Consider the following 15,875-nt stretch of genomic DNA (forward strand, 5'->3'; position numbering starts at 1 on the left):
CCAAGGAACTTCAGCTCCCAGGGCCCCCTGTTGGTTCTCAGCTCCCATGCTGGATTCTTGCGCCCCTGCAAATTTGCCACCCCAAGCAACTGCTTGCTTTGCTGGTGCCTAGAGCCTGCTGTGGAGTCAGCATTAGCTTGTGTGGTGCCCCTGTTCACTTTCTGAAAGCCCCATGAGGGTTATTTTTCAGAAGGCAGAATAGTTGCGCTGGAATTGTGCTGTCAAGGGGTTAGCGAGGGCTAGGATTCATTGTGGAGACATAAGACCTCTGGCACATATTGAGGTATTCTTGTGTCTTGTGGGCTAAACTCCTTCCCATTTCCATGAGGGAGCAAATTCTTCCACCCGACTCCATCCTTCTCAGTGAGAGCTACATCTTGGAGTTTGGCGTCTCCTCCTATGCAGGCCATTCATTATCAGATCGAAACTTGTGGCCTTAAGTCAATGAAGACTTATCCGTACAAATAATTGACAAAAGGATCACCAAGGTATTAGGGGCTCCAGACCTTGTCCTTGTGACGTTGCACTCTATATGATTTTATGAAAATATGCTAATGAGTGTGAATATAATGTAACTGGAATATGCTTCAGGCAAAAGGTCTCTTATGAGGTATCGTTACAAAGCTTATAATCTACTGAGTGTGGTCATCCTATTTGTATAAATGTACCACTCTTGTATCTGAAACTAGAAATATGAAATATAACTCTGAGTTCCTATTGTAGTTATGCAAAGTGTGGGCCATTAATGGTGGTTTGGAATCTTGATGGCTCCCATCAACCAGGACAATTGACGGTGGATGGCTCTGTTTGCTTGCAGGCCTTCCTGTGAGTCAGGCTGGGAGAATGAGGGCTTGGAGTCTTACAGGGACATGTGATTATGTCACCTGAACTGGAATCCATCTTTAACCTGGTGCTTTTCCATTTCGAAGGAGGGTGGGAACCCAGAGAGGGACAAAGGATCCCCGCCTTGTGCAAAAGATATATAAGGGGGTGGAACAGAACAAAGGGGGTGGCAGTCATGAGAAATCCCCTAGCTACCACCTGAGCTGGAACAAGGGCTGTACCGGGGAAAGGATTGTGCCCAGACTAGAAAGGCGTCCACTCTGTAATAGAAGCTTATTGAAACATCTCTGAGGGTGAGATTTTCATCTGTAATCACTTTCTTACTGTATTAGGCTTAGACTTGTGTGTTTTATTTTATTTTGCTTGGTAATTCACTTTGTTCTGTCTGTTATTACTTGGAACCACTTAAATCCTACTTTTTGTATTTAATAAAATCACGTTTTACTTATTAATTAACCCAGAATAAGTATTAATACCTGTGGGGGCAAACAGCTGTGCATATATCTCTATCAGTGTTATAGAGGGTGAACAATTTATGAGTTTATCCTATATAAGCTTTATACAGGGTAAAACGGATTTATTTGGGGTTTGGACCCCATTGGGAGCTGGGCATCTGAGTGTTGGAGACAGGAACACTTCTTAAGCTGTTTTCAGTTAAGCCTGTAGCTTTTGGGGGATGTTGTTCAGACCTGGGTCTGGGTTTGTAGCAAGCTAGCGTGTCTGGCTCAAACCAGGCAGGGCACTGAAGTCCCAAGCTGCCTGGGAAAACGGGCTCAGAGTTAGTCTCAGCACATCAGGTGGCAATTCCCAAGGGGGTTTCTGTGATCCAACCCGTCACCGTCCTGTTAAACACTGACAGTTTGATTTACTCCCAGTGAAGTCAAGGAATGAAATCTTGGTCCCACTGAAGTCAATAGGACTTATGCATTGACTTGAGTGGGCCAGGATATCCTGCAATATGACTACTCACAGAGCAAGTTATTACTCTGCATGAGGAAGGTGGCAGAAGTTGGCCCTGATGTTGCAATCTGTTTTTTCCATCATGTACATTATGAAGGCGAGATAGAAGCAGAACAGACTAAAAGGTCTTGGTTTTCTTCTCACACAGATAGCCGCAAGACAAACTCTACTGACTTCAGTGGAGTTGTTCCTGATTCACATCAGTGTGAAATCAAAATCAGGCCCCCTGAGTGCAGATTCACCTGCTTTTCTCAGGAATATCTTAGTATGACTGAGAAATCTCAAGGGAAGGGGGAGATAATTACTTCAACTGAAATAAAGGAACTGCTTGGAGAGAGAAATTTGATAACCAAGGAAAAAAAATTAAGTGATTGAACCTAAGAACAAATCATGGCATGGCCCTAGCTAAATCTAAGGAGCCTCACTTACGTAAGCAGTTTAACAGAACAGGCAGCATTAATTTATTTTGTGTTGCTCTTATTCAGGGATAATTTTTCTTAGACTATAAAATAAGCTTTTAATAACCAGTATTTGCTTGTGTTAGTACCCAGCAGGATAAACTGAAACTTGGTGAGGCTGTTCCAAATAAAAATGTCAACAAATATAATTTCTAGGATGTGATGGCATGATAATTTTATCACATAATTTTTGAAGACCAGTTGAGACTTGGGCATTTGATACAGCTGTAAACTGTAAGTTCTAAACAAAATATAAAGTCGCTAATTAAAGGGACACAATCATTAAAACGGTATATCCTAAAAAATGAATGTACATACCTTTTTTATTAACAAAACTGAAATGTTTAAAAGTCTAATACACTTTCTCTGTTGGTGCTGCTAGATTATTCCTTGGATTTTGCTCATGGACGGTGAAACCGAGCAGATTCCTTTTTTGTTGTTAGTTTCAATTTCTGTTCCCCATGCACAATCACAGTGCTGCAAAGTTTGGGATGCAGACATGGCAGGAAGTATTTACAGTCCACCCAACAACTTATTTAATTGAAAGAAATATATACCTCTCCCACAAATATTCCCATTGGTTATAGCTTCTGTATAGAACATAACTATGGGGCCTCCAGTGACTGGATAATGGCCCTTAGAAATATTTTTTAAAGGATCTCTCTAATACTGCAGAGGAAGCCCCCGTAAAAAACATTAGTCATTCTGAATTACAGTCTTGGGAGGGATGCAAAGCCTGGTCTATATTTAAAATACTAGCACAGCTGTGTTGGACAGGGATGTGAAAAAGCCACACCCTTTAGTGACATAGCTATGCCAACAAAAGGTCCAGTGTAGACACAGCTAATATCGTTGGGCGAGGTGGCGTTCATATAGTGACAGAAAACCTCCCTCTGCCGGTGTATGATGCATCTATACTAGGAGGCTGTGCCAACATAAGCTCTGTAGTGTAGATACAGCCTGAGATTACTAGGCCCCTACTATCCGTTGGCTATGTCTACACCAGGGATCGGCAACCTTTGGCATGCGGCTCACCAGGGTAAGCACCCTGGCCGGGTGCGGGCCAACGGATGTGCTGGCCGCCGCTTCCTGCAGCCCCCATTGGCCTGGAGTGGCAAACCGTGGCCAGTGGGAGCCGCGATCGGCCGAACCTGCGGACGCAGCAGGTAAACAAACCGGCCCGGCCCGCCAGGGTGAGCCGCGTGCCAAAGGTTGCCGATCCCTGGTCTACACTTTACTCTCCACAGCAGCACAGCTGCAGCACTACAAATGCGCTACTGTAGCACTTCCATGTAGACACTTACTGTAACAACAGCAGTGGTTCTCCTGTCACTGTAGTAAATCTACCTTTCTGAGAGGCAATAGCTAGTAGAGGGAAGAATTCTTCCAGCCATGTAGCTGGGTTGATCTCATTTTCTAGTGTAGACAAGCCCTTACTCAGACACCAAGTCCCATTTACTGAGTGAAATTCTATGGCCTGCGTAATGCTAGAGGTCAGATTAGCACTAGATGATCATAATGGTCCATTCTGGTCTTAAAATCTAGCAATCTATTAAATCATTGTAACTATGATTATTAACATTTACATTGCACTAGTGCTGAGGAGCCAGTCAGGACCATGCCCCATTCTGCTAGGTGCTACACAAACATATAGAAAATCCAAGTCCCTGGCACCAAGAGCCTACAATCTAAAAGAACTAATCACTCTAGTAAGGGTTACAGGAGCAGACCATTAGGCAAGTGGTCTGAGCACTGTGGCCAATAATCACGTAAACTCACTTGATGCTGAACATGTTTTAGCTATCAGTGTAGACCAGTGGTTCTCAAACTGCGTCCTGAGAGATTGCACAGGGGGTCCTCAAAGTGCAACAATAGATAGACTCTGCAGTAAGAAGCAGGCACCCCCATCTCACTGACATCTGTAAGTACTCTGCTTTTTTTCTTAAAGCATTACTAAGGGCCTGTCTACACCACGCAGCTTTTAGCGACAAGGCTGTGTCAACACAGTTTGGGATGCAGACATGGCAGGGAGTATTTACAGTCAACCCAACAACTTATTTAATTGAAAGAAAAATATACCTCTCCCACAAATATTCCCATTGGTTATAGCTTCTGTATAGAACATAACTTTGGGGCCTGTGTCAACACAGCCTTGTCGCTAAAAGTCAGTGTGTGTAAATGCTCTTTGTTGGTACTTTGTTGCTTCAGCACTTTTGCCAACAAAATACTTCCAGCCCCACGAGCGGCGTTAGCATTGTTGGCAGGAGAGCACTCTGCCAACAAAGCCACGTTCACACTGCCACTTGCGTCGGCAAAACTTTTGTCTTTTTTAAGTACCCATGAAAGACAAAAGTTTTGTTGACAACTTCGCAGTGTAGACATACAGTACATGTTTATATGAAGTACACACATACCTTTGTCCATCAGTTTCTCAGTTGGGGGTCTGTGATTAACATTGCATTTGAAAAGGGGTCTGTCGACAAAAAAAAAGTTTGAGAACCTCTGGTGTAGATGAACCCCGCCCCCAACAAAAATCCAGTGTGTTCAGTGCTGTGTCAGTTCTCATGATTGTTGGCCACCATGTTCAGAGAAGATAACATTTAATAGCATAGGCCGGGCTTTCCCAGGGCCAGCCCACAACATTTTGGCACCTGAGGCGGGGAGCTCAAATGACGCCCCCATATCACCTTGCTTGGGCCAAAACTTTGAAAGGTCTCAATTCTGCCTTCTTCCTGTTCTACTCCTCTCATGGTACTGCTCTGCTACCTACCTCAATAAAGGAGAACTAACAACTTAAAATGCCTTGTTCAAAAACGTTAAGTAACACTAAACTTTCAAACGCCTGAACAGCAAATGTAACTTTTCTTGCCTGCATAGTAAACACTGGCATTTTTATCTGTTTGAATAATCAAAGTGGTGCTTTCCGTGCCTTCTTGGTTGCAAAGATTTGAACTGCTTCCTGCTGAAGGTCCACAGTCTGGGTCAGTTCATGCTCTATTGAGATGGTTGCAAGGCCGACCAGCCTCTGCTGCATCATTGTGGAGCGTAGATGTGTTTTTATTAACTTCAGCTTGGAGAAGCTGCGTTCTCCACTGGCAACTGTTACACGAAGTGTTAGAAGTATGTGCAGAGCAACAAAAGCATTTGCAAAGACGGTGGTCATCTTATTTGTGCACATAGATTCCAGAACAGACTTTTGATGATCCTGCTGAAATGTATCTTGAAAGGGCTTTCAGTTCATCACCTAAATCACTCGTATCAATATCGTGCATGTCATCATGTGTCAGCACTGTCTCCAGTGCCCTGCATTGCTGGTGTAAGTCTTCTTCAGGTATAGTGAGGAGTTTTGGAATATCATACAACGTCCCAAATATGCTGCTGAGTTCCTTGAGCTGCATGAAACGTTCTTCAACTGACTGTATTGCACAATCTAGCACCTGGTTAAAGAATTCAACTTTGAATTGTTGTTTGGGGTCTCTTATGGCATTATCCCATGCCACGTAATCAAAATGTCTTCTTCTTCGGTGACTCTTGTATTCTTGAATGGGTGGGAAAATAGCTTCAGTGTGACATTCCTCTGCCAACTTCTGTGCACTCTTCAGAACGTTTTGAAATCCCTGATCTGACCGGTAAGATTGTAGGTGTGGCTTTGCTTTATCCAGTTGTTCCATTGCTCCAGATATATCAAGGTCAACACCTTGGAGTCTCTTGCTTACAACATTTATTTCAAACAGTATGTCATGCCACAACACTAAGCCACACAGAAATTTGAAGTTATGTATGTTTCTGGTCATTCCATTTCCCTGTGCCACTGTTCTCCCACGAACAGTTCCTGTCATAGCATTATCCTCCATAATGGCAACTATGGCATCATCTATCTTCCCAATTTGGTGTTTGATAGGCTTTATTGCCTCCACTCGACTTTCCAATCGTGTGGCACTCAGTGGTTTTAGTGTCAGAGAGGATGTTCCCAGATGTTGCTTCAAAATTTGCCATCGATGAGTTGATGCATAGAAAAATACATAGATGTTTTGAATTACTTTAAAAAATTCAGCAGCCTCACTTGAAGCTGATGCTGCATCACTGACCACCAAGTTCAATGAATGAGAACTGCATGGGACAATAAAAGCTCGAGGGTTTAACTCTCGGATCTGTGTCTGCACTCCTCTGTTCTTTCCTCTCATGTTGGCACCATTATCGTAGCCCTGACCTCTCATGTCAGCTATCACAATTCCCGTATCTTCCAGCTTTTTAAGAAGCACATTTGTCATACCAGCTCCTGTAGTATCATCAATGTCAATAAATTCTCGACAATGCTCTCTGACAGTCACCATTGCAGGGACATTTTCACTAGGTTCTGTTGTTACAAAACACACGATTAAAGTAATTTGTCCTTTGTTCCTGTAGAACCCAATGTGGCTGGAATATTAGACTGGAAGAGTTTGCAACAAAAACAGTATGCAGCACTCTGGGTTTTTGAGTACACAAGCCATGGCCTTTCCACTTTGTCACCATTGGGGATTTCACGCCAGTAATGTGTTGGATGGAAACTTCTATTTTCATTGTCTTTGGGGAACATGAAGGTTTTTCACTTGCTGTGGCCCAGGCAGTACAAGGAAGTCCTTCAGGCTACTGCTCAAGTGGGTCCACAGTCCTGGATCATCTAGACTTAAGGAACTAAACTCAGCAGTAGCTGTTTCTTGTGCCTCTACCACACACTTCTCTGATCCACACTTTTCTTCAGGAATGTGCATGGTTACATCCATTTGAGATGGAGATATGGATGCTGCAGTAGCTGCCAGGTCACCTGCACTCTGACTAACTAGATGATCAGGCATCTCCTCACCACTCATATCGTCACTGGGTCCGGAAAGCTCACCGTGTATATTTGTGGCTATGTATCTCAGGAGAGCTCCTTCCTGCTTAGATAGAAAAGCTTCCTTTGCTTTCTTTCTTTTTCTGAATGCTGCCCCAGAGGGGCGTTTTCTTCTTTCACTCATGACTGCTGTTCTGTGCCAGCTATAGTGGCTTTCAACACTCAGTTGAAGGGGACAAATAAGCAGGCTGGTAGCAGGGCCTGAGTGAGGGAAGATATCAGCGTCTTAAGGGCCTAACTGGCTCCTACTACTTCAGTTGACTGCCTGTTCTCCTCAAGTGGGTTCAGGGAAGCAGCAGGAAACGGAAAACTCCCTAGAAGCTGGTGTTAATCAGTCCAGGCTCCTGGGGGTGCTAGAGAGGTACATAAGAGGCTCCTCCTCCTCTCTCTCCCTGCAGCTCCTGCTGCTTTCTGTTATTCCCTCTCACCTTTTCTCCTGCCTGACTGTTATGTCTCTTGTGCCCTCCTTCCTCCAGCACAACACTCCACCATCTCTGTGCATCTAGAGCAGAGAGAATACATATGCACCATCAGCAGACACAATTTTCTTCACTCAGGGTCCTAGTGGCGCCCCCTCCCACAGTCTGGCACCTGAGGCGGCCACCTCAGTTCGCCTCATGGTAAAGCCAGCCCTGGGCTTTTCTGTGTCTTTTGGGCATTATAGGAATGCTCAGACACAGCTGGGGAAACAGTTTTTTGCCAGCTGCCCCTTGTTAAGAGCACTGTAATTGGAAGGCAAAATAATTAACATGTTTTCACTCTGTCCTTTCAAATCTGCCCCACGCCCATGCATTTGAATGGACTTTAAATCTAGGTCCTTTTCATCCTTGTGTTTCTGAAAAGGGAAAGGGTGATTTTGTTCTAATATTTAGCTTTGTCTTGAGGCTAAAAGTGGTTGAGACATCTTAAAGTCCAAGGGTGATGTGATGGCCTCAGCACAGCTGGATACCAGAGAGAGAGAGGGAGATCTTCACCGCCCTCCAGCCCTTCACACTGTGTAAGAGGGCTGGTGTGGGCCAAAGGAGCCCTGCATGCCCTGTGTCCAGTCTGGAGGACTCTCTTACAAGCCCTGGCATAGGATATGCCTTTGCAGGAGGGATGAGTAGGAGTGGGGCCACAACACTAAGCACTGTGGAGTTTCTGGGCATTACTGGCACCTGTAAGGCCGCTGGGGGAGGCTGCCAAATAACATATGCATGGACCAAGGGCTTTCTAAATTATGCCAGTCGCCTTGCCAGCCCCTGGAGCAGATGAGGATTGGGAGGGTGTAAAGGTGGTGTAGAGCTCCCATAGTCCCCCCTCCCCTGGGCTGTGAATTTCACTCATAATGGTTTAGGAGTCTGCCCCTCTACCATTTTTTCCGTTGGGAGCAGACTTCTCTTCTCTGGTTCTCCAAGGAGAGAGACCTCCATCCAAACAGAGGCAACAAAGCTTGGCATTCCCGATATTCCTAAGGTAAAATAAAAAGAGGAAAAACACTTAAAATCCGAGTAACCTTTGAGACCTAAAGAAGCAAAAGGGCACAAACCCCAATGGCACCCCCTCTTCTGGCCACCTTGAAAGGGGAGCCCCATTCGAAGAGGAGTCTCAGTGTGCTGCAGCATTCGTATCCGATGCAAAGAGACTCATTTACCTGGTACTTCTGGCTGGAGCTCAAGTGCTTCAGTTGGTGCACAAGTAGAAAAAGAGAGGATTATTTAGGGCAAGAGAAGAGAGAGCATTAAATAAGCTGTCTCATCACTTCAGAACACTCTTATTATAAAGGTATTGACTTCTGTGTTCAGTTAATATCATATTGAGGGTCTAATATTAATCTCCTCTCTTGGTTAGTTAATACCAAACAATTAAAATTAGATGTTTATTTAAAAACCCTCCAGTACTAAGTAATGAAAAAGTTCCAGTCATTTGGTATGTGAGAGGAGTTCCATTATAAAGTGGGTCAATGAGAACAAACTGAGGGGGAAAAAAGGCTGCTCTAATGAAACTGGGCTTTGAAATCCCTGGAGACTGCTCCTCTCTTCCCCCACACCCCCCAAACTTGCAGTCTTTTCCAAACACTCTGCTCCAGGTGTTGTGACATGTTTGGCTCATGTTTGACCCGGCTGCCCCTCACTGAAACCCCTGTGCCAGGTTGGAATGCCAAGCCCAGCTCCGCATGACAGGAATCACTGCTGCAAGGTGAGTGTGGGACAGATTCACCTTCCATCTCCTCTCAGGGCACCAGGTTTGCTTAGCCCAGGACCCAGCGATGGGTTAGTACAGCCCTGGACATGGCAACCCATCTAGCACCTTCTCACAAACCATTGGTGAGTTGGGACCCATTGTTTGGGAAACACTGTTTAAAGTATTCTCTTTTCCTATCCTCCTTTCCATACACATTCCCTCACATGAGGCTGGTAGAAAATGGGAAATGGACATATACTTTTCATGATGGGATCACCTGCATTAATAACTACCCAGAGGCAAGAGTATGCCCGTATAGCATTGTCACAGCTGCCTAGGGGTTCATGGATTCTATACTTCTATTTTTATCCTTTAGAATTTATCAGAGAATTCTATATTTTCTATAGAATTTTTTAAACCAAGCCTCGGAAGTTTTACATCATGGATCTAATTTTCTGTTAAATGTTATAGCTTGCTTAAAAATGATGCAGAAAGGACATCATTCTCTGATAAATGCTATATGTGGTTTAAACTAACTTTTGTAGAACCCTGCTGGTTTAACATCTGTAAGTTCTATAGCATTTTTCCATAAGGACAAAATGTGCTGAAATTGCATGTGATATAATGGGTAAACTTAACTTTGGCGTCTGAGCCTACAAATCTTTATTCACTTGAGGGTTCTGCTCACAGGACTATTCACCTGGAATTACTCGATGGAGACTACCGTGGAAGTTTGGGCCCTATGTTATTTTCAGGACTGACATGACACCTTTAAAAGAAACAGATATTAATGTTGGGTGTGTCACATATGGAATTTTAAAGGTTGAATGTACACCTCTACCCCGATATAACGCTGTCCTTGGGAGCCAAAAAAATCTTACGGCGTTATAGGTGAAACCGCATTATATCGAACTTGCTTTGATCTGCTGGAGTGTGCAGCCCCGCCTCCCCGGAGCACTGCTTTACTGCGTTATATCTGAATTCGTGTTATATCGAGTCACGTTATATTGGGGTAGAGGTGTATTACAATAGCATTCAGTGAACAGCAAAGAGATGTCTAAGAAATCAGAGATACTAAGAGGCCATCAGCAAGCTAATTTATCAGAGATTAAAGAAGTCGGGTATATGTTTAACATCAGAATTAAATGAAATAAATAGTGATATTTAAATGCTTTGATATTGCCCAGGTAAGCAATAGTACATCTGTATTTGTACATGAAGAGATCTATTACAGCGCAAGCTCTATGTTGGTTTCTGCTAGACATGTTAGCTTATTTTAGTTAAACAATTTCCAAGTGTACCATCGTAAATGAGTTCTATAGTAATAGGTATGTTTCTTTTGACCTAAAGTGTAGTTATACTCTGAAAGTGACTTTGTGGCATTGAGGAATTCTATGTTTATTATCACTCAATGACTTATAGATCAATGTGCTCTATTTACAAGTAAAAATTATGATTTTTCTGTCTATGCCAAGCTGTGTCTGACTTTTGCAACAGTAATAAAGCTTTGGCAGGACAAATCCTTCCCTCAGTTACACCTATGAAACTTGATGGAAATCTAGCTTGCTATCCCATAGCTATGTTGTCTCTATTGTACTAAAAGGTGTTGTGACATTCTGTACCTCGTGGGAACACCCTACAACACCATGTTCATCCTTATAATATGATTGTGTGGTATCTAATGCAAAGTTTGTCATGTCGGGTATCTTCGGAAGGCTCATAATGCACTGAGCATGGTTGTTATAGTGATGTTATAGTAACTGTTGTTATAGTAAGGTTATAGATTATAATTTCATGTACACCTCTAACTTGATATAATGCTGTCCTCGGGAGCCAAAAAATCATACCGTGTTATAGGTGAAACCGTGTTATGTCGAACTTGCTTTGATCCACTGGAGTGCGCAGCCCCCCCCCCCCCCCGGAGCACTGCTTTACCGTGTTCTATCTGAATTCGTGTTATATCGGATCACGTTATATTAGGGTAGAGGTGTATATACTTATGAGGCTGAAAATGTATCCTCATGGCTTAAAGTAAGCCCAGGCAAAAACTCTCTAAGAGCAGAGGGGTAGTTCACACCTCATCAAGGTATGTATGGGACAAACCCAGCCTAGCCTCACAGGAACAAAGGACGCTGGCCTAGGCAACAACAAAAGGATCTGTTCGACTCGAGTGAGTCACCCCCCTTCCTTTGGTCAGTTTGGGTCTGTGATGAGGTAATGCTCACCTGACTCTGAAGGGGGTGGGGGGCGAAGCCAAGAGGGAAGAAAGAACATGATAAAAGGGAGAGACGTTTGCCATGCTCTTTCTCTCTCTTCCACCTACATCTACACACACCACACCAAGTGACTGAAGCGCTGATCATAGGGGAGAGCCTGGCTGAAGAGCAACCAGCCAGCCTGTGGTGAGAAGCATCTAAGTTTGTAAGGGCATTGAAAGTGTTAAGATCAGCTTAGAATGTGTTTTGCTTTTATTTCATTTGACCAAATCTGACTTACATTTTGACTTATAATCACTTAAAATCTATCTTTATAGTTAATAAATCTGTTTGTTTGTTCTACCTGAAGCAGTGAGTTTGGTTTGAAGCATGTCAGAGACTCCCCTTGGGATAAGAAGCCTGGTACATATCAATTTCTTTGTTAAATTGACGAACTCATATAAGCTTGCAGCATCCAATGGGCATAACTGGACACTGCAAGACTGAGGTTCCTAGGCTAGTGTTTGGGACCGGAGATACTGGCTAGTGTCATTCGGTTGCACAATCAAAGGAGCAGCTTACATGCCAGAGGCTGTGTGTGAACAGCCCAGGAGTGGGGGTTCTACAGCAGAGCAGGGTAAGGCTGGCTCCCAGAGTCAAGGATTGGAAAGACCTAGCAGATCACCAGCCCAGATAACACCAGGGGGGAACGTCACAAATGTAAAACAAAACAAAACAAAAACCTATTTTGGTCAACACAGTAAGCACTTTGGCTCTGACTGCACACAGGGAGAAGATCTGTTTGATAGGAAGTGCTATTTCTCCAGAGTACAGCTGCACTTAGAGATTTAAAGACCTGCAGTTGGTCCTGATCAAAGCTGCCTCTTGGTTATATCAGAAATAGTTATACTAGCACAGTCAGTAGACTGGAAAAAGGTGGTGCTTCATCCTTTGCAATGATCATATTTCTAAAGAATGCCCCAAGAGCTGAGAGATTAATCAGCTAGCAAACAATTAGAGTTGTCATTTTGTTCTCTATCAGGTGGAAATCCTCGATTGGAAGACAAAGCAACAGCTGTGCTTTCTGGATAAGGTAAATGATAATATTGTTAAAATGGCAGTGACAGTATTTAGAAGTTTTTAATTTTCTTTAAGTAAATGGAGTGCTTGTGAAAGGAGATAGAAAGCCCTTCCTCCTCCACTGGAGACAACAGCCTAGGCAGCGGCAGGGCAAACTTGCTCACGCCGCTTTACAAAATCCCTCAACCCTCTTCTGGAAGGACCAGAGGGCAGGGAGCACTTCCATCTTCATTCGCATTCAACCTCTCAGCTGAGGGGGCCAACAAGGGTGCCAGTTAGTACCAGTTGTGATGTGACCCTGGAGAGATTTCACATAAGCCACCAAACTATCATCATGTTGTAATAACTTTGGTCATTATTAACATGGATGGATTTGCAATATGAGCTAGAGATTAAATGCTCCCTTTTCCTATTACCAGTGGCTTGAGCTGTCCATACTAGACATAGAATTTTTTGGCCATGTTTCGGAAAGTTAAAGGAATGCTGTCAACTTGAAAAATCACATTTCCACCTGCACATTTTTTGAATCTACTGATCATTTTCCAATACAAATGTCTTACATGAACAGTATTTTTGTTGCCTAGGTGGAACCACATGCCACGATTAGTGACATCAGATTGATGTTCCATAAATCATGTAAGTATAATATTTTCAAAGAAACATACTAAGGGTACAAATCACATCAGAATATCCAGTACATAATTATTTAATTTAAAATTATATAGTTTGATGGAGCATATGATATACACACATTAACGCAAGTAATCAGCAACTGACCACTAATGTAGCTGAGATTTAAAATAATTTTTCATTAGCTGTCATCTCCTAATTTATGCAAATCTGTGCTTTGATCTGTAACTTTTTGTTGATTTTTAAAATAAACAATAAAACAAGAAGTCATAAAAATCTCCAACCGAAAGCCTCTCTCGTTCGGTTGCAGTCATTATAACAGTGGATAATCCAAAAGCAAATACTATGGATAATTTTATGTTTTCTAATTTGTCTTGTAGATCCCCAGTGGTATCCAGCAAGGCAGTCAATAAGACTTGACCCCAGTAAGTACCATTCAGGTCTAGAGTAATAAGGCTATGAACACAGTGCTTGCATAGAGGGGTGCCACGTCCTGCCCTCTCTGCTGGTATTATCTGCGATAAGTGGGAGTTTTGCTGAACTAGTTAACATTATGACATTACAAAAAGGAGCCCACCACAAACTGAATTCTTTGAACATTATTGCTCAGAATCCCATGCATGGGTCTGGTACCAATACCCACTGTTTAGTTAACTTGGGAGTTTGCACATTGTTTTAATTAGTTTTCAACTGTTGAGCACTTGTCCTTCAATGGAAACAGCATGTAATCTATATATTACCTGCAGCTAACTGCAATGAGATGGACCCCAAAGTGATGCTCATCTGTGAAAAGTCTGGGTTATGTGCTAGTGCTATTAATTCACATTAACTTCTTTTTATCTCAGTTGGACATTAGTTTTCTCATGTGATAAGCTAATGCAAAATGAATTAATGGAAATATAGGATCTATAGATTTAGCTGGTGCCAAGTGGCTGATTCAGTTAATTTAGTCACAGGTATTTCTGGTAGAAAACTGTTGTTGCATGGCATTGGTGCACAAGGGAAAGCGTAACTGAAAAAACATGTTAATTCTCCATAGTTATTCAAATAAAATGTAGCACCTTCTTTTTCTGCTATTAAGCATACAGTTATTTACACAATCCCTTTAAATGATTATGCTAGTAAAAATTAACACATTTTTTTGGGATCCTTCCATGGGAAAATATGTGCTTGAGCAGCTTGTTTCCTTCCACAAGTATTTATGTTATCAGGCCCTATCCAGTGGCTTATGCTGGGAAACTTGTCACTGGGTGACAGCTGGAACTATGGGGATTCCCCTAAATGCAGGAACTTGGGTGCCACTGCCACTAGCCCAAAGCAGGCATGTGTCTGATAGGCCAAACCTCCGGAATGGAAAGATGTCAGTTAAACAAAAGAGTGTGAAAAAGAGTTGAATATAAATTGCATTTTACTATGCAGAGAGGGAGAGATCCTGGTCTGCTCCATACCCCTTGCTTAGGACCAAAACCATGTGGAACCATCACATATCCATCGGACTGAAGTGGAAGGCCACAAAGAGATCATGTAGGGGCACACTCCAATCTCTTGAATGCCATGGCTTCCCTCCATGAAGAAGTTCATGGAGATGAGCAGGCAGCAGTTCTGCAGAAAAGGACCTAGGGGTTACAGTGGACGAGAAGCTGGATATGAGTCAACAGTGTGCCCTTGTTGCCAAGAAGGCTAACAGCATTTTGGGCTGTATAAGTAGGAGCATTGCCAGCAGATCAAGGGACATGATCATTCCCCTCTATTCGACATTGGTGAGGCCTCATCTGGAGTACTGTGTCCAGTTTTGGGCCCCACACTACAAGAAGGATGTGGAAATATTGGAAAGAGACCAGTGGAGGGCAACAAAAATGATTAGGGGGCTGGAGCACATGAGGAGAAGGTGAGGGAACTGGGATTATTTAGTCTGTGGCAGAGAAGAATGACGGAGGATTTGATAGCTGCTTTCAACTACCTGAAAGGGGGTTCCAAAGAGGATGGATCTAGACTGTTCTCAGTGGTAGCAGATGACAGAACAAGGAGTAATGGTCTCAAGTTGCAGCAGGGGAGGTTTAGGTTGGATATTAGGAAAAACGTTTTCACTAGGAGGGTGGTGAAGCACTGGAATGGGTTACCGAGGGAGGTGGTGAAATCTTCTTCCTTAGAGGTTTTTAAGGTGAGGCTTGACAAAGCTCTGGCTGGGATGATTTAGTTGGGAATTGGTCCTGCTTTGAGCAGGGTTGGACTAGATGACCTCCTGAGGTCCCTTCCAACCCTGATATTCTATGAGGAATGAGAAGGGGTCTGGTTAGTGGGTCCATGAGCTATATAAATTCTCTGTCCCTACAGAGAGAGCAGTGACACACCCCCATTAGTGTCTACCCATTTTCTGCAGCAGCAGTGGAATGACTATAATGGCTACTGCAGAGCAGGGGATGAGGATTTAATTCATGGTGTGTTGGTTTCAGTGGTTTTCCGTGGGTGCACAGAAAATTCACTCCTATATTTTTTTCCTATAGTTTTGTATTCAAATATAAGGAAACAGAAGCACTCTGAATTTGTTTTATCAAATGGCACCCTCTTACCTAAGATTCTGGTAAAACATATGTCAGGCCAAAGGATCCCACAGATTGGTCTAAACAGACTAAAAGATTTCTTTAGGATTAATATGTCACCAGAGTTTAC

The 15,875-nt window shown here is 43.1% G+C and overlaps 1 protein-coding gene across 5 annotated transcripts in view; it reads left to right on the plus strand.

The window, feature by feature from the left end:
- Positions 1-15,875, plus strand: part of LOC101945886 (very-long-chain enoyl-CoA reductase-like) — a 67,307-nt gene that overhangs the window by 28,504 nt on the left and 22,928 nt on the right. For all 5 annotated transcript variants that reach the window (XM_065554262.1, XM_065554261.1, XM_042840594.2 and 2 more), the window contains exons 2-4: positions 12,538-12,588; positions 13,160-13,211; positions 13,586-13,630. In XM_065554262.1, coding sequence (XP_065410334.1) covers positions 13,196-13,211; positions 13,586-13,630 — 61 coding nt within the window. In that variant the 5' untranslated portion in view covers positions 12,538-12,588; positions 13,160-13,195. The remainder of the gene's footprint in view (positions 1-12,537; positions 12,589-13,159; positions 13,212-13,585; positions 13,631-15,875) is intronic.

The sequence above is a fragment of the Chrysemys picta genome, chromosome 8 (genome assembly GCF_011386835.1).
Source record: "Chrysemys picta bellii isolate R12L10 chromosome 8, ASM1138683v2, whole genome shotgun sequence".
Classification (NCBI taxonomy): domain Eukaryota; kingdom Metazoa; phylum Chordata; order Testudines; family Emydidae; genus Chrysemys; species Chrysemys picta.